Source organism: Caenorhabditis elegans, chromosome X (assembly GCF_000002985.6).
Source record: "Caenorhabditis elegans chromosome X".
NCBI classification, from domain to species: domain Eukaryota; kingdom Metazoa; phylum Nematoda; class Chromadorea; order Rhabditida; family Rhabditidae; genus Caenorhabditis; species Caenorhabditis elegans.
In genome coordinates this window covers 2131172-2155085 of record NC_003284.9, presented here as the reverse complement: position 1 = coordinate 2155085, position 23914 = coordinate 2131172, and the positions used below count along the sequence as shown (strand labels likewise).

Genomic DNA, 23914 nt, shown 5'->3' with positions numbered 1-23914 from the left:
TGTATGTAGATGATTATTTGCTCTGTATGGGAATAATTTTTATTTGGCTTGGAACAACAGAGAAAGTGCTCAAAAATCCAGCGAAAAATGCCAATAAATTGTTTGGCAATTTTCAACATTCAGACGAGTTTTGAAAATGTTCCCAATTTTCCAACTATTATAAAATAAAAGTTATTTTCAGATAAAGCAAATATTTCTCTACATATATATTATATCATAAAATTTTGATGAAATGTATCGGGAGACCATGCCCAACTATCACATTTTGTCGAACTGCTGGTCGCCAATTTCCGCGCACCCCTGCTAAGGACTATTCATAAATTCTTCGCTTCAACTATGACATCATTGATCAGCTGACTCATTGAAACTTTCAGAAACTAGAAGCTTCTGACAATATGTCACGCATTCATTAAGTGTTACTCATGTTCACCTTTTCGAGAAGACGGTAGCTATTTGGCCTCCACTACTCAGAACAATCAAGACTTTATAACCGTTCTGAATGCCATATTCTCTTCCGTCATTGACTCAAATTATTCAGCTTAGTTATTCAATAGTTTTTGATTCAATTCTCTGTCGAGAGTGGCGATTTGATATGAATTTTTATTTTTTTTATTTTTCTTGTCGAAAATCCCATTTAGGGCCGGAAACTTATAACAAGAGCTTAAAGGTTTTCGGGGTTGCGTGCGGTTTTTTTTCTGCGGAGAAAGGGCTAAGACTCACGTGGTTTTGGTTTTATGGCTCAATAAAAATTCTTGTTCTTCTATTTTCAGTTACTAGGAAACAAGGAAACTTACTCAAAACGTTATATTCACCCTGTTTTAGTTTTACATCTAGCCTCCTTACTCTTACTCTCCAAAGTTTTTGATTTTCCAATCTCTTAGACCGGTGTCAACACAACATCAATAGCTTCTTCTCTACCTATTCTTTCAATCATCTCACTTTCAGATTCCATTATAACTTTTGTCTTTCTATGTCTCTACTTCTATTTTTTCCCGTTACATCACTCCAATCTTTCAAGAAATTGCGTGTTTTTGTTGGAAATCGAAAGTAAGCTTTGAGACCGGACAACTCATTCGTAGCTTTCACTGGAAACATAGGCACTTCCTTCTGTACTCACACTTTCCGAATCTTGGCAATTATCGAAAAGTGAGAGGTGAGGGGCGAAATAAGAGATCGGTTGCGCAACATGGTGAATAACTGAAAAACCGGGGTGAGAAAAAAGGGTGCCTATGATGCTTTCTGGCCTTGCCATTCTTGGTGTCGATGTCGACTTTTAAAATCGGAATCAAATTCTTGGCTTTTCTTCGTTTTTCGTCTTATTTCTTTCCTTAAAAACTAGTTAGTCGCTCGGATAGCCTCTATATCTTTTATGTACATATGTATGTATAGCGGGCAGATGTAGTCTGTATTTCAATGGATTTCACCGCACTTTCATTCGTCCTTCCACAAAACACATCCCATCTAACTATTATTCACTAACAACTTGTCCTTCCTGCCAATCGTTTTCCTCATTTCAGCAATACGCGGCACATGTCGTCGATTTCTAGGTCCTATCTTAGCAATTGATTGAGTTATTCAATTTGAGTAATTGCTTCGAAAATACTCATATTACTGTAGATGTAGAGGACGCCATGCAAACTGAGAATACGCTTTTTACCGTCTTGAAGTCTCGAGAAAAAGCTCTTTTTGCCTTATGGCACCACAATGACCAAATATCATAAATTAAAAAAATCAATTTTTTCTAAATTTTATATGATTTTCGATCTCAGTTTTTGTCACTTTTTGGAAACTTCCCTTCAGTTTTTGGTAGATTTTCAATTTTTTGAAAAAAAATTCCGGTTTTAAGGAAATCCGGAGCGAAGTCGCATGAAGTACAAAAATCGTAGAAAATGTTTTTTTGACCGACTTCCACACTCCACCTTTGAAAGGTTTAGGTTGAAAATATACAATAGAAATAATTCATTACAAAACAATATTTTGAAAAAAAAAAACAAATTACTTGTGCTGTTTGAAAATTTTTGATCAAAACTAAAACCGAGACATTTCAAATTGAGCATAGAGTTCCAGTACTAATTGAGAAATCGGTATAAATACGGCAACTTTAAAATTACTGTCTTAATCAGGGATGCGCGGCAATTTCGGCAACTGCCGAAGTTGCCGAAATTACATTTGCCGAACTGCGATTGCCGCACGCTCCTGGTTAACTTTGCCAATTCTATCTGCAACTTATAACTTTAATTCAAAATACTGGTTGACCATTTCTGAAGACTCGTATCCCAACCATCCTCCTGTGTTGCGATTTGCCGCAATTTTACTCGTGCGCGGATCAAGACGAGATATAGGGCAATTGTGGCCTTAGCGGTCGGCTGGTATGTGCAGGCCATCGACGTCGTGGGGGTCCATAATCTCTTTGTGGGCAGGATCCGTTGGTCGACAGAAGACCAAGCGGGCTTCTAATCGTTCCCAACAGCTAGCCAAGTATTTCACTTTTTGGATTAAGCTTGAAGTAGTAGCGACTGGTCATGTCACCTTCTCAAACTATTTCAAAACGTTGCAGTTTATTTTTATTGTTCACAAATTTGAAAATGCGACAAGGCCTATTAATTATTTTTATCTAAACAAAAAGAAACAAAAATGCATATCTCGTTTTCACTATTCTCACTTTCCAGCCAATCGGTCATGTGTGTTATCAGAAATCAGGTAGCCGTTTTCTATTTTTCTAATTTATATATTTGATCGGATCATATAAGGCTTATGATGGGTGGCGGGGTTGTGTAACTGTTTGGTGGGAGGCGTAGCGCCTGATTGATTGTTATCTTTATACGTTTAATCTTCATATATATTTTTGTTGTCACCGAACCTGCGTCTCTTCAACACGCGCTATCACTTGCCGAAAGGTGTTTGGAAATTTCAAAATTATCGCATATCTAGCCAAACATTTTTTTTTTGACGGCTAATGAAAATGAAAACAGTGTCATATTTCCCATGTTGAATTGCGCAACCCGAATTTATGATGATTTTCACTTTGGCCTCAATGTTTGTTTCCTCTTTTTCCTCTTCCTACTCAGATTTTTGAAACTCTGTCTGAAACTAGATTTTCCTAGTTCTATTCTTTCTTCTTCTTCTTCTTATTCTTTAAACATATTTTCTTGAGAGTGTCAATGACGCAACTTAAATTCTTAATTCAATGTCGCAAAAGCTTCCGATGATCAGAGCCACTTCACATTTCGAAGATTTTTTAATGCTGTCTTTCGTATGGTTCATGACAAATACCCCCAACATTTCGAAAAGTCGTCTTTAAACTTGATTTTGATTTGATATTTTTTGATTTTTCTTTTGTCTATCCTTAATTTTCTTGCTTATTGACCGACCACACACACACTGTAAAATATAACCCCACAAAAAAAGGAAATATTTTAAGCTGCCCCCCCCCCCCCCTCCCCCTTGTTCTTTTCCACAATCAGCCGAGTATATAAAACATGTCATACTGTAACTGTTGTCCTGATTTGTTACGTAGTGGGGTCTCTGTGGTCCATCTCTGTAATCAAACAATCTTGTTTTCAGCCTTTCCTATTGTTCCCACTGCTTCTCTCTATTCCATACCATCAAATTATGTGTGAAGAAACTGATGATGGGCAGGAGGAACAGAATTGTGGGAATAAAGGGGCGGTGTGTGTGTGTGTGTGCTGTAATGGACAGTTGGACACTCTATAGTTTCAAAGTTAGATTTTTTGAATCAAGTATTCTATTGTTTATTATTTGTAGTGTTTTGCTTTCTGTTTTTCTGCAGAAAAACTTGAAATTGTTCGAACATTTGACAGTTTTCTAACGATTTTGAACGTATAGAATTTAGTAATAAAAATTCTCAAAATTTTCTTTAAAAGTTTTAAAAGTAGTTCAAAATTTCGATTAAAAAATGGCTGCCTAATTTTATCTAAAATCTCCAATTTTGGCCAATTTTTTGAACCACTATGAACAATTTTTCGAGAAATTTTAAAGATGTTTCATTACAAAATTCGTTCATTTGACCACATTTAATCAAATTTAATCAAATTTCAAGTTCAAATTTCTATGCTACAACATTCCAATTAAATCATAAAACGATTGTAACTGATTAGTTTCCGCTTTGCGATTCATCGCACTGAAGCTTTCGCCTCTTCCTTCAGAACATCCAATTCTATTTCTATCTTCCAGTTTCTTGTTGTTTTGGCCTCTTTTCATTTATTAAGATTTTTCGCCCCCCCCCCCCTTTCTCCCCCTTCATTGTCATGACAGTAATATCCATGACAGGAGAGAAGGTTGTTGTTCGAACAGTTATAATATCGCTAATTAGAAAAGAAGGAAGTGACAATTGAAAATCTGCCTCATCTGCCCCTTATCAGACCGACTTCGCCGAGTTTTTTTAAATGTATAATACATCAGGATAGCTACGAGTCTTTATCAATAGCATTCGATCCGTACGTCTACCCAATCTCGCTTCCACCAACGTTTTTTTAGTACCTTTGTTGTCTTCTAAACCGATATAATTTCTCTTTTGTATCTCTATCCGCTTCTTATCTCGCTTTTTGGTGCTTGTTCTTGTGTTTCAAATCTAATCAACTGAATCATGAATTTTTTCGTAATTTTGTCTAAAATCTATTTGCTCTTTAGCTTATCATCCGATTATGACCCATTTCGTGCTTATTTTTGAAACTTGATAGTATTAACGTTGTAGTGCTCCGTAGCTCACCAACCGGATATACGCAAAAAAAAGGGAGTGGGTTGCTGTAATAGTGTTAAAAGATGATTTTCTCCACATTTTGCTTCTTTTTTTATCTCATTCAAATCTCCTGCAAATTATTTTCAGTCCTTTCATCTCAGGGGCGGGAGGATCCGATTTATATTTAAGCGGTGAGGGTGGGATATAAAGTCTCTGATCTGTAAAATTACACTTCAAGATTTAGCTCACTCATGGTTCGTGTTTTTATTCAGCAAGGTTAATCAGGTTTTTTTACAAAAAAAAATCAAATGGCTAAGTTTTATTGAAATATTGAATAGGCTAGTGAAATGTTCAAGTAAAAATAACTATGTGTAGCTTTCTAACTTTTTTTTCTAGCAGTTGATATTTTGAAACTATTATACACAAAGAGTTATTACTTGTTGTAAACAAATCAATTTCTCATTTTGTTAACAAAAAAAGCATTCCTTTGTACCTACGAAAACTTCCAAAACCTACCAGCTCCATTTGTTTCCGGCATTTGGAGAAAACCAAATTTTTCTCTAGTTAAAAAGTACCAATTAGGTATACGATAAGTAAACTCAGTCAAAAAATTGTTTCATCCATTTTCTTTTCACTAGGAGTCCGTCTACTCATCGCATATATTTTTTTAGAGAAAGTTAATTTTTTTCAAATGCCAAACCAAATGCCGCACACTCCTGGTCTCTACTAGAGAAGTTCACTTTTTTTCCTGGAATTTCGAGTTTTGGCATATGATAGTCCTATAATTAAAGCCTTGTCTGCCTTGTCTTTACCGTTCACTCCTCCATAATTACAAAACCAGATGACGATCAGAAAAGAAATGCGAAAGAGAAAAAAACTGTAGAACAGGAGGGGGGAATTCGCCTGAAACATAATACTAGAGTATTCGGCAAGAATTTTGTCAAGTTCGGCATAAATTCCCGTTTCGATTATCTCACGTCCGACTGATTCAATTCGTTACTTTTTGTGTTTCTCTTCATCTTCTCCTTCTCTCCCCCCTCGCCAATTCTTATGATTTATCCGGTACCAACTTATGCATTTTTCTAGCTGACAATTTCATTATATTCCTAAACTTTCCCAACAAGTAACGCTCCCATGGATGAGCCGGTCATTGACACATCGACTCCAGAATCGCTGGAAAGAGATTTTATGGCTTGGTTAAACGTGAGTGAATTTCATATCATTTTATTTTTTATTAAAGATTTCGTACATGCTGCTCGGCTTATACCCACGTGTTTTCATTTTCAGAGCGATCCAACAAATACTCCAATCCGAAAATCCGTGTACCATAGTTCTGACTCTATTGCCCCTGCACTGATAAGCCAGTTTACAGATGCATTTGAAGTTAGTCCGGCTTTATTTTTTTGAATATTCAAAATTTTCCTGTTCAGGCTGGTATGTACAATCCCTATTACTACCCAGACACATCCGACAGTGGCTCGCCTTCCTCTCTCTCTTGTTCGTCACTAGATTACGATGTACCACCCCCACCACAATACGAGAAGGATGTTGCACGAAGTTCAGGTGAGTAGGAGGTTATTTTTATTGTAAATTTTGTAACAATTTTTGTTATATCTTTATGAACCGTTTGCCGACCCGCCAACCACTTAACAAAGTAGTAAATCTTCACACTAATCTTTTTTTTCTACCATGGTAGCGATTTCCTTCAATCGTCGAAAAAAAAAATAAAACGGGTTATCCACTATCAAATTCGAGTGTTCCATTTAATACCCTCTAGTTTTTCTATGCACATGAAACAAAATGTCGGGTAGAGATTCAACATTGATAAATTGTCTGTCATTTAGATGACTGGATTGATTCCTTTTTTTAAGGTTGAGTAGCGCCAGTAGGAAAAGTATCTACTCATAGTCCCAAAACAGCCGAATATCATAGGAAAACTTTTCAAAAAAAAAATTGAAATTTTTTATTTTCTGTCAAAAAGTGACAATTACTCAGTTTTTCCCACATATCATTTTGGAATACAAAATTGGAATAGTTGATAAAATAAATTTCTACAATTTGTATACTTTAATCTGATTTTAATTACTCGTGTTAAAACATTTTAGGGATCGGAACAACATTTCCCTGAATTTATAAAAGCTCATATTTTTCAAAAATTTAGCACTTCAAATGATTTTTCAGGAAGAAATCAATTGGGTAGGACGTACAGCCCCGGATTGCCGTTGTCAATGTGTGAACGCGAGGAGATTGTGAAGCTTTTTCAGGTTAGAATTGCATTTTGTCTTGTTTTTATTTAGCAATTTGGAATTTTTAGGGTGGTTGGAAAATTTGCGACATTTCAAAACGGCTCTGTGTCACGCACAGTTGTGTGAGCAAAATTCTTAATAGGTTAGTTATACTAGAGTTTGTAAAAGATATACCGAACAAGTTCTAGATACCGCCAAACTGGATCAGTAAAGCCAAAGGATGCAAAAGAAGGTCGAACGGAATCTCCTTTAGTTTTAGCTGTTAGGGATTATCGGTACTTACACTTCTAGATATTTAATTCTGACTATTTAATTTTTCAGATCACGACTCGGAATGTGCAGGCAAAGTGAAATTCGGGAGCAGCTGATTAGAGATGGAGTTTGCACTCGAGATAATGCACCATCAAGGAGTAGTATTAATCAGTGAGTAAATAAGAGTTGTGCTTATTTTGAGTATTGGAATTTTCAGCATTCTCCGGACAAAACTGGATATAAAGCGACGGAAGAAAAGCTTGGCGGACGAATAATCAGTCGCGTTCTTGTTTTTGATAATGTGACCCTACGGCTCAAATTTTGTCAACTAAATTGTTAATCTTATTTTTCGGTTTTTTAAATTCTCAATTTTCAAGTCTTTCAATACTTACTTTTCTTAGATTTTTTCAGCTCGATTACACCTAATCGTTATAGATCTCGTGGTCATCATGTAATTTAGCTGGTATCTTTTTTTCACACACTCCAAACCGGCGACTATCTCCACCTGTTTTCTGTCGTAGTTAATGTATCTCTTGGTCTTTTTCCATCTCTCGGAACCCTCACATTAAAATATAATTTTTAAACTTTTTTAATAAAACATTTGTATCTACCTAATTTGTAAAATCCAAAAAAATTATTATGAATATGAAAATTGAAAATTTTAAATATTTTAAGTAATCAATGTATATTAACAGTTATATAAACAGTTAAAAACTGAAGAATTTTTTAAATTTTCTCATTTTTACAAGTTTGACAATTAAATGAGTACCGCCAGTGGGGAAAGTGCTTTAAACTAGTTGCCTGGTGCCAAAATGGCCAAATATCATAACAAACGTTTAAAAAAGATTTGGAATTTTTTACTTGCTGTCAAAAAGTGATAATAGCCCAGTTTTTGCCACACAAAATCTCAAAAGCCAAAGTTTTTGCCAAAGTTTTGACTGGAAATTTTAAAAAATCAAAAAAAATTTTGCACTGTTTTAATATGATATTCGGTCGTTTTGGGTCATTATAAGTGTATTTAATCACAAAATTCCCATTGAAACTACTCCACCTGTAATTTTTTCACCGGTCGAATTAATGTTTGTATTTATATTTGCCATTTTGGTTTTGGATTATGATCTACATTCTAAACAGTTAGTCTACAAACAAATCCTACATTTTATCATCAGAAATGGTGTGTTAACGTCTTCTTTGTTTTCATTTCAAATCTGACCAACAACTAATAAAGAAACTTATAGCAATAGAACAAGTTGGCTATTTTCTTTATTGTTTCAATTATTCAAGCATCAGCTTTTATAGAAAACAACTAAAAGGGGTCTCTAATGATTGGTGACGTTGGAAAAGGTTTAGCTGAAAATTTTTTTTTTAATTTTGGGTATGTATTAGTTTTTAGTTGACTTCAGATTTTTTGAACTCAATAATTTAATTTTTCTCCAGATACGCTTAGAAAATAGCATTACGTACTTGAAAATGAAAAATAAAAATATATAAAAAATCAGAATTTGATCAAAACCTTTAGCAAATCTTTTTGCGGGAAACGGCCAACACATGTAATAATTTTTGAAAAGTATATAAAACATCAAAAATTTTGATCTCTGAACTTCTGTAAAATTTTATCTGATTTCTTACTCTGATAATACTGCAACAAATTCACGTTGGACGCTCAAACAAATTTTGAATTAAAAAAACCAATACGTATGGGTTTTTTCCTTAAATCTTTTCTAACAACTTTTCAGATTCAAGTAACTCACTGCAGTTAGATTATTTGTGAAGAATTAAGGTTTTTTGCAAGAAAAATGGAATTATTTTTTAAATTTATTGTCTCAATACTCTTCTCAGAATCTTCCCAAAATCACAAGTTTTTTGTTAATATTTTCAACTTAATTTCGAATTTACTTGTAAGTAATTTAATCAGATATATCACATACAACTTCAACTATACGATATGTACTTTACCCCATTTACCTCCCAGATTCTCAAAGACCTCCGGAATTTCATTTTATCTCAGCCCATCAGTAGGCGCGCGGCAATTCATCCACAAAAGTGAAAACTAACGGAGATATTGAGGATAGATAATCCAGGTCACTCAGTCGTTATCTAATTAGGTCGTATCCACTTATATATATGTGTACACTGAGAAAGTTTTTCTTCATTTCTGTTTTCATTCTATTTTCAACAAAGTTTCCATTTTTGTTCTTGATTTTTTCTCGATTATTTTGAAAGTTTATAATTATGTTATAGAGATGGAGCAGAAATGCGCCCCACGGCGCTCTCTCCGGCTGTTGGCCATTGCGTCGGCAACATTAGCCATTGTATCCATGTTGGCAACTGTCATCATTGTTCCACTTGTCTACAATCACGTACAGCATCTTCAATCTGTTATGAACAGTGAAGTAGACTTCTGCAAGGTTAGTGGAGCATGTTGATGTAATTTTATATTTCATTAATATCTAATTCGATTTAAACTCAATTGAAATATATTATTTTTAGACTCGATCCCGCGATTTGTGGCGTGAGATGGTCACCGTCCAGTCTGCTACCGGCGGTATCCCAGCGCGTACTGCTCGTCGCACACGTCGTGATAACTATGGAGCACAACCAATTGCCGCCAATCCACCATCTTCCGCTGCTGGATCTTGCTGTACTTGTCAAGTTGGACCACCAGGACCACCAGGACCACCTGGAAGAGACGGACGTCCGGGAGCACCAGGAAGACCAGGAAACCCAGGACCACCAGGAAGAGACGGAGCACTTCTTCCGGGACCCCCACCGAAGCCACCATGCCAGAAGTGTCCACCAGGACCACCAGGACCAGCCGGGCCACCAGGACCAAAAGGCCTTCCAGGACCACAAGGAGATGCCGGTACATCAGGACAAGATGGCGTTCCAGGACTTCCAGGACCACCAGGACCATCAGGACCACAAGGAGCACCGGGAGTTCCAGGAGAAAAAGGACCAACTGGAGAGCCAGGAAAGGTTATCAATGGAGCTCCACCAGGACCTCCAGGACCACCAGGACCACCGGGACCACAAGGACCACCAGGACCACCAGGAAAGGATGGACAACCTGGAAAGGCCGGACCACCAGGATTGCCAGGAGATCCTGGAGAGAAGGGATCTGACGGACTTCCAGGACCACACGGAGGAACTGGACCACGTGGACCACCAGGACAACCTGGATCCTGTGATCATTGTCCACCACCGAGAACTGGACCAGGATACGCTAGACGTTAAATTGTCGATTTTTATTTTGGTTTTAAATATTGCTAATAAAAACCTTTTTGAAAATTTTATACATTTCTATAAAAACAAAAACAGACCCATGTATGAATTTCCCAAAAGAAAAAGAAAACGCCCAACGGGGTATATGAAAACTCAATTCACCTGTTTTTCTAATTAGATGTTTGATATCAGGTGTATATAATGTTATAATACTCTGGTCATGCGCATAACATTATTTTCATACACATTTACGTCATTACGAGATGTGAGCCTTTTCCCCTCCAAAACAGTAGAATAACTGAAATTTCCCGAAAATGATGTTTATATCTGTCATCTGACTCCAGAAAAAGAGAAATAAAACTTTGATTGACATGAATGTCAAGATTTAAAAGTTATGCTATCGCAAAAAAAACACATATTTTCGAGTGAGGATTTTGCTTTAAATGTTAGAAAATGGGCTGTAATGACTTTAAAAAGTTGATAAATGTTTTCTAAATTTTTATTTATTTTTTCAATTTTGCAAAAATAAAAGGAATGAGCTAAAAAAAATTAAATTTCCGCACAAATGAGTGACGTCATTTTCGACTTTGTTTTCATAATTTTATCTTTAAAATTAATACACCAATTTTCAATTTTCCAGACATTTCTTAGTTAAAAAAATTATAAATTTGTGTAGAATTATCGACTATTAGGAAATTTTGAATTTAATTTAGAAACATTGTATACTGTTTCTTCCAGTTATATTCGGTCATTACGGAGCATTTTTTTCTGTCATTTAAAAAACATTATTTATTCTACTTCACCATTAATGTGCTTATTTTGAGCATGTTAAATTTTTCAAGTTGCTGTTAGCGAAAAAATGAAAAACTTTTTTTCTAAATTCAGCAAAGCTCATCATCTAACTCTTTATCCGCAGCTCACTCTTCCTTCCTTTTTTTGCTCACAATTTTCCGCTCTTTGTGGTCCGTCGTCTTTTGCGGCTCTTTTTTCGCCTTCTCATTCCTTTCGAAAGTGTCTATTGCTTTGCCGGTAAGTAGTAAAGTAGAGACTAGTAAAAAAGCACTCAAGTGAGGGGAGCAAAATGAGAAGGAAGTCAATCTTTTTGCAGCGAAACTGTCGAACGGTGAACTTTCCGCTGAATAAACACCTCTCACCCCACACACACACGTTTACTATTTGTAAACCGAAATCGCCCACGAATTCGCGTTGTCGAAAATAATTTTTGAAATATTTCGAATTGCATTATTATATCTTTGTTGCGTTATATCCTGAATGCATAGCTTTAAAAAAAATTGGTAATTAATAAAATTACTCTGAAGCTTTTTTTTCTAGTAAAAAGTTACACTTAGCAGTTCCCGCAAGCATTTTTGTCTTATCATTTACAAAATACATATATTTAACAGATTTTTTCAACTCCTATATTCTAGTTTTTTTTTTAATTTTTATATTTTCTCGTTCTGTCCATTTCCCATTGAACAAAAAGTTTATCTGAAATTGACACATATATGACTCCAAACTTTTGTCAGTTGTACAAATAACTTTTTTTCTTGAAATATTTACAACTAATTGAATGCCACTTTTACGTGTGGGAATGGTATTTTGCTGGCGTTTGGACTTTGTTGTTTTAGAATGAATTTTGAGTTTTAACAGCAGTTGAAGGTTTTATAAAACTTTTCAAAAAAAAAACTGCAAATTTTTGAAATTTTTTTATTGACAGTCCAAAAATAAAACTACTTAGTTTTTGTCACTTTTGTGAAAGTCGTCAATAAAAAAATTATTCAAAAGTTCATAGTCTACTTATGTTTCAAATATGTATTTCCACCACTTTTTGAAACAAAATTTTAAAAAATTCAAAGACTATTTTCGCAGTACCTTTATATAAGATTTTTAATAATTTTAAGCAATTACAGTTGTTTTAAACATCATTGTCTTTTACTAATAACAATATAGTATCATATTATGTGTTAGTTCAAAATGTTCTTATCTTTTATCAGTAAATCACCAAATTGGAACATTTTATTGCTCGTCGTACTCCACAGATACTGCCTTGTTTGTTTTGTTATGTTTTTTAATCGTGATTCCACTTTTTAATAATTCATGTAGGTTTTTGTTTTAAGCATTCACCGAAAATCATATCATCTTTAAAACGATTGTATAAGAAATCAAAAAACAATAAAAACAGAAAATGAAGTTTAACATTCGAATTGCGCTCGGCGGCCACATATACGGGGGGCCCAGAGAACCCGCCATTGTTGTTACTATTCGTTTTGTCGTTTTTCTGGTCGCACATAGGCTACCCAATTTACATTCCATATACACACACAACCACACACACACGTCAATTCGCTAGAGCCGTTCTAACCGATTAGCTCGTTGCAACCGAACAAATAGTTCAACCTCGAAAATTAGCATAAATTTGATTAATGTCAGCGTCTCCCGTTGATATTCGATTCGTTTGTTCTGTCCAGGATCGGAAGCGTTAGATTATTCATTTCCTTGAGAATGATGGGGAAAATTAGCTGAACAGAAATTTTCATAAATAAATAATAAATTAACACCCGAAATTGTAATTTTGTGAGGAAATAAAGTAAATTTTTAGTTAGTTGTTTTTCCATGACGTTATTCCGTTTTCAATATTTTCAACGTCACTTTTCCAATAAAAAATATTTTTGGTATTATTTAGGAATTTGCAATTGTTCACTACCTAACTTATAATTGACAAAAATATGTATAAGAAATATTTTTAACCTTTTTTTTTGAAACCCTTCAATATGCATAAATGTTTCAACTTTTCAAACAAATCAGTAATAGCATATGTTACTTCTATCTCTATTGTTTCCTATTTTCTAGTTTTCAAAAACCACTGTTTTACATCAAGTGATATCTTCTCTTGAATTAGGGTGTAAAAACGTGTCGTTGTTTGTTAAAAGTTGGTGTGCGAAAATGAAAAGTGATTGATTGATTTACACTTTATTAATTCTTGTGATTTACTCATATGATATTCTTTTTTGAATTTTTTTATCACTCAAAACTTTTCGATTTTATTGTTAAAAATTTGTCATGACTTTAATGATGTTTTTAATGTTTTTTTAAGTGTTTTGGCCGTTTACACTATATATTTTTTTAATTTTCACTTTTTCGTCAAAAAATATTTTTAAAAAACTTTTTTTTAAAGAAAAAATTACAAACTTCATTCTCTCATTTAATGCAACTCAATTGTATATTCCTGCAATATACAATTAAAAGTTGATTAGCCTCCTATAGTGACAAAATGGCCATAAAAAACTTTTCGAAAATGGTTTTTAAAATTTTATATTTTGTTTTAAAAAAATGTAATTACGTAATTTTTGACACTTTTTAGGAAGTTACTGATCAAAAATAATTTTATTCTTTTTCGCATTTTTTAAAATTTATTTATGTTTCAAATATTTTAGAGATTCGAAAATACAGCAATGCTATAGTTTTCCCAAAAAATAGCCAAAAAACAGTAATTGCTATTTTTTTTTACTAAATAAAAAAATTTAAAATCTTTTTTTGCAGTTTTTTAACAATTTTAACAACTCCACTTTTAAAAGGAATTTTTTTAAAGATTAAATATTTAATAATCCCCATTTTCAAGTTACGAATTATTCTGAGTTTGAATAATTTTGCAAAAAAAATTGGGACCAATAACGCAAGAGAAAGAGCCCTGAATTTTAAGATCCAATCCAGATTCCATCTCCTTCGCCGCCCGCCACCATTTGGAGTAGGCGAAAAAAACTAGAAATCGATGAGAAGTAGTGTGTGTCACAAAGATGTGCGAATTGAGGGACAGGGCACTAAAGAGACGTAGAGATCACTAGTGACCACAGCGCATAGACAAAATTTCCCTCTTCTTCGTGTCCTCCGGCCCCTACTCGCCCCCATTTTTTTGCGGTTTTTTTTTCACGTGAAATCGAGATTCTATCGGACCTACTTTTCTGAAAAACGACCATTAATAGTAATTAACGAGTCACACCAAATTGATCCTCTCCCCCGACGGATCATCATAATTCCATCTCAAACAAGATTTCTGTCACCTAATTCACGAAAACACCCTTGTTGTTTGACGTATTTTGTTTATCTTTCGCAACAATATCAATGAAGTTCTTGTTCAGTCTCCGCAGTCAGTGATGTCGACGAACACGCGTCGATCTAGCAACATTTAGAGAAGAGAAAGTGTGATAAATTACCCAATCTGTTGCCTCCGTCGCTTCCTCCTTTCTTTAATGATTTTAAACTTCCTGAATCTGAATCCTCTGGTTTTCATATTTCTTTTTTTCTCAACTTTCAAAACCCAAAAAAATATTTATTCCATTTTTTTCTAACCCTCAGACAGTAGACATATCACAGAGTGTATCCAATTTCAATTCTCATTTGGTTTCAAATTTATTTTAATTTCTTTTCTTTTTTCTAGAAGAATATCTCTGAGAAATCAATTTTTTAAAGCATAACTTAGTTGGGCTTTTGGAAAAAACAGAGAAAAAAAAGTTACTCCCAAGCAAAACAACAATGGCAATAGAGAGTTGGCGTGTTCAACAATAATCCTAGTAGTTAGTAGCCAATCGTAAAACAAAGGAATATTTGTTTGAAGGCAATGTGTTTTTTACTGTGATTTTATTCTTATAATTATTTATTTTTTCAACATTTTTTTTCAATTTTTGAGTTATTCCAAATGTTTAATAATTATGTGAAAATTCTCATATGTATGTTTTTTCCAATATGGAGATTCATTTTCTTTGAGTTTTTCATTAATTTTTAATCCTCCTGAAATTATATTTTTCAGTAAATTTTCCAACCACAAAAATACCCAAAATTTTTTTTTAGTTTTGACTTTCAAGAAATGCTTTTCAAACATCATAGTAAAATATCATAGTAAAACTGTTCAACATTTTTTACTTTTTATTTTCAGCCAAAAATGGCAATTATTGAGTTGTTGCCACTTTTGAGAAAACTATACCATTATAGCATGATCACATCCCTACAATGTTGTTTTCAGTATTGATTTTTTACTTTTTTAAATTTTGGTCATTTTGGCATTATTGGAGTCTTTTTGCCCATTAGAGCTATTTCATTAATCAATTTCCCTACAGAACCACCTTCAAATTCAATACTTCTTCTTTCTCAAAACAAATGTATACGTGTGCTGCATTAATACCATGAGAACGACACCTGTTTCTAACTTTTTTTTTCTTTTTATTTCAAATGTTGCATTCGATCACCAACATGTTGTTGACCTGTATAGATATATGTGATTCCCTGTGATTCTGACTCATATCCCGACATGTATCGATCATACTTGTTTGGTGTCTGATCGGTAGTCTTTCTCCTCCTCCTACTTCATTTCCAAACTTTTATACGACATCATCTGAAGCGGAAACACATGTTCTTAACGCGGAGTCTCCATAGGACAGGACACAAAAAAACGAGGAGAAAAGGCGGAAAAAACCGAGAGTGATCAAATCCGATCTCTCAAGTGCTCCTCTCTCTGACTCTTTTTTTCTGCTGAAAGATGAAAACATGCGAAGATTTTTGAATCGAATTGAACTTTTCACTGCTTTTCTTCTCATCATGTAGCCATTTCCTGCTCCTCCACAGCAGTTGTTGTTCGCCTTGCTTCTCGTCACTTTTCCCACTGATATCGTTTGTCTTTTTCGTGATTTTTTTTGTTTGCTCTTCTTTTTGCTCCTTTTTTTTTGCTTTTCAAGTAAATTGAGAAATCCCAAGCTATGCAAATGTTCAATTTCTGAATTGAACTGACCACAGTAGTGGCCTAACCTTGACACCTTCTGGCGACATTTAGTTCAATTCGGTGGCCATGGATTTGGTGATTTTAACTAGTTAAAAGAAATCTGGTATATGATAATTTAATAATTTTGTTGGTTTCATTAACATTTTTTGGTTTTTCCCCTCAACCACCCATAATTCGGTTTACTGTACAACTACTTAATTTGTGAACCTCCGTTAAAATTGTTTTTTGAACTATAATATTTTGAAATCAAATTCATAGCTATTTATATCAACATCGTCATTTAGATCTTTGTTGCACTATCACTATTTTTCATTGAAAATCGGAAAAATTTGCAAAACGTGCTGCTAAAACTAACTCCATCCAATTGAAATTCAATTCCGAAAACAGGACGACAACCGGTGGAATTTTTATAGTACATCAGTTTACAATCCGTCTGACAGTCGTCGTGAATGGTTTTTTAATAGCTACCTTGTCCTGTGAGCGATATAGCCTATTCTGACCTTGGTGCACTTGGCCAGTCTTATCCGGATTCTCATCGGCCGGGTAAGGACCACTGTTGTTTGTTTTTTTTTCCTTTTTTTGACTTTTATTTTTTTCTAAAGAGACACTCAAAATGTGTAAAACATATTTGAATGTTTTCGAATTCAGAATTTTTTAAGTTTTGACAAATTACCGAAGTTTTTTGAAAATTTTATATGTTCAGATTTTTGAGGTGAAAAATTAAATAAGAACAAAAATGTTTGAAAGACATACAAATATTCTGGAAAAAAAATTTTTTGTCGAAATTTTGAAAAAAATTTTGCAAAATTTTTATTGGCAATCAAAAAGTGCCAATTACTGGGTTTTTGCCACTTTTTGAGAAAACTTTGGCACTGTCGCATGATCAAATCTCTACAATGTTTTAATATTAATATTTGTGATTTAAAAATACCTTTAAACGTGAACGAAAAAAAAATTTGTTTGATCGAAGACTCCCAAAAAATGGCAAAACTGAAAATTTTCCAATTATCAAAAAATCTTATGAAATTTTGAATTTTTTAATGAAATTTTATAATTTTTTTACTATGGTATTTGGTCATTGTGATACCATAGGCATGTTTTAAAGCAACTTGCCCATTTTCGGTACCCACACTTTCAAACAATTCCTCTATTTTGAGTTCCATTAAAATTGGTTCAAAAATATTTTAATCTTTTTATTCGAATTCCGCTCCCGTCTCCATTCACTTTGTTTAATTTTTGTTCAACCACTATATACAATATAAACAATAAATGTGTCATGCATGTGCCTATCCAAAATTGAGAGACGTGAACAACTGTTGACTGTTGATGTTTCCAACGATTTGTACATAGTTCCATAATGGAAAATTTATGTTTTTTTTCCCGGTGAAATGAGAAACAAAATTAGTTATTTTTTTGTGGAAAACGGATTGAGTGACTCGCCTTTTTCTTCCTAGTTTCCTTCATTTTCCATCAAGGAAAAATCTAATTTCTCCCTACTATGGCAACCTCTCCGCTCCTTCTTTCTCTCAACTTGCAAAAATATTTCTCCTTCATTTTCTGCTTCCACGCCATTTATCTCAAAACGTGAAGTTTTCTTGATTTTGGTTTAACGAATTCTATCATGAAATTCTGTCTATTTTTTAAATATTATACTGAGAATATTGAGAGCTCTGCAAAGAAAATAAAAAATATGTAACGTGGGAATATTTCTGAATTTGAACACTTAACAATTCTTTGTTCGGGACAACATGTTGCTTCGATTCCTTCTTTTCTGGGTGGTATTACTTTGAGTTTGTGTATGTGTGTCTCTTCTGATGCTCTCTTCCCACTTCATTCAATTAGAGCGCATCTTTTGAGAGTGTGGGTGAAGCTTCGTGCAATTGTTTATGTCACAGATAGATACACGTACACGCACAGATTCGATACGCATCTGAAAATTTGATACTTTCGAGTATTTTGCTTCTATGTCACTTTTTGCGCTTGTTATTCTATTCTATTCTCTCCCCCCCCTCGCTTCCTCTGGTTTCCCATTTTTATTTACTTTTTGTTTCTTTTTTGCTTGATTCTGATCAGATTTTTTTTGTGCTTGCTTTTGCACAAAATGCAAGTTTGTAGAGCAATTTCTGATCGGAGTTATTTTTGCTGCTAATTTAGAAATAACTAAATATAAACCGCTTTGTTTTTTCTCTCAAAAGATGACAATAAAAGAACAAGAAAATAAATATAGGTATATGTATAAAGTAGGGTCAGTGGAAATAATCTCCTAATTTTTTTTAGATATTTGAAAAATTTCAGTCAACATTCTGGTAAATTTCTAGGTACAGTTCTTTAAAAATTTTTTTTTTTAATTCTTGCAAAAAAAGTTTTTTTGGGTCCGGTTCCAAACTTCTTTTCGTTTTTAATTTTTTTAAATTCCAATAATTGAACAAAAATTGAATTTTTTTTTCTTATTAGACTTCTCCACCTTTAATTTTAAAAAATCCAAAAAAATATATTTTTTTTCGGAGTTTTTTTAAACCGTTTTTTGAACGCTTGTTGTTTTTTATGAATGTTTAATACTATCAAAAAACGAGTAGCGCTATTGTAAAAATTGAAAATTTTTATTTAAAACCACTCATATAAAACTAAAATTACTAAATATCATAGTAAAATTTTTCAAAAAAAATTTTGAAAATTTTTTATTAACACTCAAAAAATGGTAATTATTTTTGTGTATGGTGCCAAAATTATTAATATCATATAAAAACTTTTCAAAAAAAATTTTTGAAAAATTTTTATTGACAGTCAAAAAGTTGAATTTACTGACTTTTTCCCCCTTTTTGAAAGTCATCGATGAAAAAATCCTTCAAATTTTCCGGTCTATTTATGTCACAATTTTCAATATTCAAACATTGTAGGGATCCGAACATGTGTCAGTGATATAAATTTCTCAAAAAGCGGCAAAAACTCAGTAATTGCCACTTTTGGACTGTCAATAAAATAAAAATATTCCAAAAAACCTTTAAACTTTAATTTCAATTAATTCCCAGTTTTGTTTTCAGAACTAAATTCATACAATTTTTCAACATTTGTTATTTCTTTATCATTCAATTGCACTGCAAAGTTGAAGCTTTTATCCTCTTTCTTTCTCCTCATATTTCCCATCCATTCAACAAATTATGTTCTAACCGAACGGAATAAAAGTGCATCCGTTTTCAATGGAATATCTCCTCTGGGACTTTCTAAGGACCACCTCCGCAAGCGTTTCAAATCAATTCTTTTCTGACATCCGGCTGGGGCAAATCGTTGGGGAGGAAAATAAAAACTAAAAAAAAACTAGAAAAAACAAGAATCTGTCATTTTCAGTTCTCATTCTCCTCCAGCTCCAGCTATGAATCATTCTTCATTCATCTTTATTTTTTCCCATTCTCATTCTTTTTTTCATGTTATTTTTCGCCCAATTGTCTTTGTCGGCTCTACTTGGATGCAAAAATTGTAAGATTTGAGGTTTGAGATTTGGATGAGAATTGGCTAATTCCGAAACTCACCCAATTTGTCCGTCGTCGGAGTCTGATGTTTGATTACGCGTTTTTGTGTTGTTTGACCGTCTCGGGGTATTCTATTCCTTACACCCTCGACCCCACCCAGTCTAAACGGTTCCTCAAGAAAACCGATACCATGTGTTTGCCCTCTCGTCACGTCAACATTCCGATTTTTAAAATTACCCAACTGTCACTTTTACTGTCATTTTCATTTTCTTTTTTTTTCTCATTTTCTTTAGGTATAATGCTTGCTTCTTCGTATTGTTATGAAACAACACAACACATTCTTCCTTCTTGCCCGAAAAAAGCAATAAGGAAGAGCGAGAATGAGTTTTACCCATATAATTTTCTTCTTCCCTTCTACCATCCGAGAGGCCACATTGATTGTAAATCATGTACATCTGCCATCGTCGTCTATTATTTAACCTTACACCTTTTTCTCCGCCATACATCGATTCGGGATTCGATGTACATAGATTACGTGGGGGTACGTAGTTTATTTTTTTTTTTTTCAAATTTGAAGTCAATAAGCTGGGTCTAGTTTTCAGTATAGTTTTTTTTTAATATCAAAATATAGTCCCATATATGTAGTTAATGTACGTGTTTTTTTTTCAAATTAGAAAAGCGCTTTTTGTCAAAGTATACATAAAATAAGCTAAAATCCAATTATCTAAATAATATTTTTTGTGAATGGTTTTGGCAAATTGCCAATTTTTTGATTTTAAGAATTTTAACGCATTCTCTTACGTTTGAGTCCTACAGTGCCTAAATTTACAAGAAAAGCCGAAAAAAAAAATTATAATAAGTGAAAACTGAGTGATATCCTCCTTTTTACTAAAAATGTGCGTTTTAAACTTTTAAAAATTTCTGTCATATTTTGTCAATTCAGCGACATATTCTCAATTTTTTAGGAGCAATATTGTTTTTAAGAATTTTGTTTCAGTAAGATTTTAGGGTTTAAAAATTCGGAGTTTTTGAAAAATTTGGAGCAATTTCTCATATTTGAGCCCATGAAATGTGAAATACAACTGTCCGATACATACTTAAATTATAAACTTTTTCTAAAATTATGAAAGAGTAAAACCAAACTCGCCTCTCTTTTTGAATGCGAAAACATACAAAAATATCGAAAAAATATCTGAAAAGAATAATTATTTAATTTTTCCCACTAGCAAAATTTTAGCTTTTCAAGATTTTCGCAAGAAAAACGATTTTTTCTCGAAATTCCCAAAATGAAATTTTTTTCGTAAAATTGATAGTTCGAAAATCGGCAAGAACGTGGTGTTGATTCGCAGGTGTGATTTCCCGCGTCATTGAATATCCAACATAATTTCAGTTAATAATACTTGTTTTCCATCCCCCCACCTCACTAAAAGTGACAAATGTTCAATAGAGATTACCCATGCAACAATGCCGGTCTCTTTCTATATACGGATTAGTTGACCCAGACAATTTTTCTTATTCGAGAGAATATCTCTTCTAGTCTACCTTTTCGAACAAAACGTTAACCAAGAAGCAATGTTTCCAAATGTTTCCACTTCAATGAGTCCAGCGGCCCCGTTACTCCATTGGAAAAAAAGCAGAGGCGAAAAGATACAAAAAAATCGTGAACAAAACCTCAAAGTCTACTTGAGTCACACTCAATAATGAATAAATGAGCTTACACCTTCACAAATCCTGGATTTTCAAAAAACTTTTTTTGAAAAAAAAAAGTGAGATAGACAAGAAAACAAAAGAGTGAGTATGATTGATTCTGTCGGTATAAGTACGAGGCCTTCTTCTCCGCGTAAGTAGTTGCGGGCTTTTTCCTCGCGGCTCCGTGTTTTCCGCTTGCCTCGTTTGCCGCAGCTCGTCGAGCATAGAATTCATTTAGGTTTTCAATTTTCTTGTGCGCTCATCGAAATATATTTTTATATTTTATTCTGCACAATACTGAGCCAACAATATTTTTTTCGGTTTTATCAACTTCCGTAATTAATATTGTTTTTGTATTGAGATATGTTCCTTGTTTGAAAAAAATAGTTTTGTCTGGAAAACAACTATGTTTTCGGGTAGCTCAAGCATTTTATCTTTGATAGTATTCTCTACAATGTTCTGAAAATTCACGTGATATTTTAGGCATAGTTTTCTTGTCGTAGTCAACTCAAAATAGAAATAAGCAGGTGAATTACCAGTGCACGACATAGTTTTTGATTTTAAAAATGTTTCTCAACAAATATTTAATTTTTGAAACGGCATCAAATATGTTCTTTTCAATATTCATATTTTTTAATATATTCCTTCGTGTAAATATTATAAATTTCCAACAAAAAATCACTGCGACCTCCTCCCATTCTTGTCGCAATTTGACCATTTCTTTTGTTGTGCCCAGATTTGTTTACAAGGTTCTATTTACCTATACGCTCACATCAGAAAGCCGAACCCTCTTTTTTTTTCTCCCGCTTCACCCTCACTTTGCAATTCATCTTATACTCAATTCAATTTGACTGCGTGGTAGCGCTATTCTCGGCGTTTTCCATACATTTTTGAGCTTTCTTAAATTTCAAAGATTGTCACCGGATATATTGAGACTTTTAAAAGCATTTCTCGCATTTTTCTTGTTTTCTACTGTAAAAAAACGTTTTTTTTTCAGTCGTGAAAAAAGTTTAGTGAATTTCGTTTTTTTTCTCAAATATTATACGTATCATGTTTTCTTTTTTTCTGGTTTTTGACACAAATACAATTTTTCGCCGTTTTTTTTGCCTCGGTACTGCAAAACTGGAAAAATCTCAGGTTTTGCCACTTTTATGGAAGTGGTCGATCAAAAATAATTTTTTCCTTCGAATTTTATGACCTACTTATTTTTCAAATACTGAAGATTGTAGGAATTCAAATTTACGACAGTGCTATAATTTTCTCAAAAAGTGGCATAAACTCTTTTTTGACTGTCAATAAAACTTTTAACAATATTTTTAAAAAGAATTTCAATTTTTTGAATTTTTGTGATATTTATTACATTTTAAAATTTAGAACTTTAACAATTTTTCAGGTATTAAGGTTTAAAGTTTAAAAAAAAACGAAACTATAAAAAACCGCGTTCCTAAAATACGTTTTCACCTAAAATTTTTGAAACATATGTTTTGTATAGTCTTTACTATGTATACATCAATATGTATATATGTTTTCATTTATGGAAAGTTTTTTTCTGACAAAAAAAAACAAAGCAAAAAATGTTATTCTCTTGTCACTGTTGTTTTCCATTTTCTTTTAACATTTTAACTTCCGTTTGCCTAAAATAAACGAAAAGACTAGAACCAAAGTTTCACACAGTAAATCCAGGGCAAACGTTTTGTTTGGTTCATTTTTTTGCCAATCGAACTTGAATAAATCTTGTGACCAAATGGCCATCTAGTCCCTTTTTGTGCCGAAAAGCCCACAGGACATGTCCCAAGTTCTTTAATGCGCCCTCGGCAGTTTCCATCTATCTCCCTTTCCTCCCATTCTTCCCTCTGGTTTTTTTCGCCTTTTTCTTCTTCTTCTTGCTCCAGAACTATGGCCACCGCCGCAGTTGGCTTCAAACACACCACCAACACCACTCTTTTTGTCTTGCTCAACGGAGAAGAAGAAGAGGAAAACGAAGCGGAGGCCGCGCCCGATGACTGCCATCCAAATAACGACACAGAAAACGACGACACAGCGGCTCGTCTGTGAGAATTTCATTTTGGCATCTCATGACGGTTTCTGTTCGGAAATGGATAAACTGGATTCATGTGTAACCGCGCAAACATCTTTTTTTGGCCGAGTTGAATTGTAAATTTTTATTCGGTTGTGCATTTTTTTCCATACAACACCAGAAATCTAATGAGAATGCACGAATTTAAAAAAGAACCAGGGAAAAATGGGATTTCCACCAAATTATCATATTAAAAGTGGAACTGCTCCAGTGGAGGAATTGGTAAACAACACTTTACCAAATATCATAGTGAAACTTTTCAAAAATTTTGCAAACATTTTTTATTTTGTTTCAAAAAGTGTTTTGAAGTGTCTAAGTGTCTCAAAGTGTCTCAGGTTTTGTCATTTTTTAGAAACTATTTTTGGAAAAAAATTGTTCTTTAGAATTATATGATCTACTTATGTACGTAATATTGCAGGGATTTGAACATGTAACAGTACTCAAAAAGTGGCAAAAACTCTGTAATTGCCACTTTTTGACTGTGAATAAAAA

General features: G+C 33.5%; 3 protein-coding genes and 5 non-coding genes across 8 annotated transcripts; 4 read left to right on the top strand and 4 right to left on the bottom strand.

Moving 5' to 3' along the window:
* Window positions 1–1342: 1342 nt before the first annotated feature.
* F48B9.9 lies at window positions 1343–1498 on the top strand. The gene has a single exon (NR_070452.1). It is a non-coding gene; the product is annotated as an Unclassified non-coding RNA F48B9.9 (non-coding RNA).
* Window positions 1356–1498, bottom strand: F48B9.12. The gene has a single exon (NR_070453.1). It is a non-coding gene; the product is annotated as an Unclassified non-coding RNA F48B9.12 (non-coding RNA).
* Window positions 1499–2437: 939 nt separating this feature from the next.
* Window positions 2438–2637, bottom strand: F48B9.10. Its single transcript, NR_070451.1, has one exon. It is a non-coding gene; the product is annotated as an Unclassified non-coding RNA F48B9.10 (non-coding RNA).
* Window positions 2638–4979: 2342 nt separating this feature from the next.
* npax-2 (Paired domain-containing protein) lies at window positions 4980–7807 on the top strand. The gene is made up of 8 exons (NM_075995.5): window positions 4980–5902; window positions 5987–6082; window positions 6130–6262; window positions 6881–6963; window positions 7014–7087; window positions 7134–7220; window positions 7267–7368; window positions 7415–7807. The coding sequence occupies exons 1-8, from the start codon at window positions 5834–5836 to the stop codon at window positions 7470–7472; spliced, it is 702 nt and encodes a 233-aa protein (NP_508396.3). The 5' UTR covers window positions 4980–5833; the 3' UTR covers window positions 7473–7807.
* A 1631-nt stretch (window positions 7808–9438) lies between these two features.
* Window positions 9439–10481, top strand: dpy-3 (Nematode cuticle collagen N-terminal domain-containing protein). Its single transcript, NM_075994.7, has 2 exons — window positions 9439–9605; window positions 9688–10481. Exons 1-2 carry the CDS (start codon window positions 9441–9443, stop codon window positions 10429–10431), a joined length of 909 nt encoding a protein of 302 aa, NP_508395.1. The 5' UTR covers window positions 9439–9440; the 3' UTR covers window positions 10432–10481.
* Window positions 10482–11487: 1006 nt separating this feature from the next.
* Window positions 11488–11608, bottom strand: EGAP7.2. The gene has a single exon (NR_070450.1). It is a non-coding gene; the product is annotated as an Unclassified non-coding RNA EGAP7.2 (non-coding RNA).
* Window positions 11609–23183: 11575 nt separating this feature from the next.
* Window positions 23184–23442, bottom strand: F53B1.12. The gene has a single exon (NR_070449.1). It is a non-coding gene; the product is annotated as an Unclassified non-coding RNA F53B1.12 (non-coding RNA).
* Window positions 23242–23400, top strand: F53B1.9 (uncharacterized protein; the record flags this gene model as incomplete). Its single annotated transcript, NM_001038461.1, has 1 exon — window positions 23242–23400. One exon carries the CDS (start codon window positions 23242–23244, stop codon window positions 23398–23400), a length of 159 nt encoding a protein of 52 aa, NP_001033550.1.
* Window positions 23443–23914: the final 472 nt, after the last annotated feature.

Excerpts from the sequence above, each read along its gene's own strand:
- dpy-3 (NM_075994.7), top strand. The coding sequence starts at position 9,441 with ATGGAGCAGAAATGCGCCCCACGGCGCTCTCTCCGGCTGTTGGCCATT. Across the intron at positions 9,606-9,687 it reads GTGAAGTAGACTTCTGCAAG|ACTCGATCCCGCGATTTGTG; the intron begins GTTAGTGGAGCA and ends TATTATTTTTAG.
- npax-2 (NM_075995.5), top strand. The coding sequence starts at position 5,834 with ATGGATGAGCCGGTCATTGACACATCGACTCCAGAATCGCTGGAAAGA. Across the intron at positions 6,083-6,129 it reads AGTTTACAGATGCATTTGAA|GCTGGTATGTACAATCCCTA; the intron begins GTTAGTCCGGCT and ends TTTCCTGTTCAG. Across the intron at positions 6,964-7,013 it reads AGATTGTGAAGCTTTTTCAG|GGTGGTTGGAAAATTTGCGA; the intron begins GTTAGAATTGCA and ends TGGAATTTTTAG.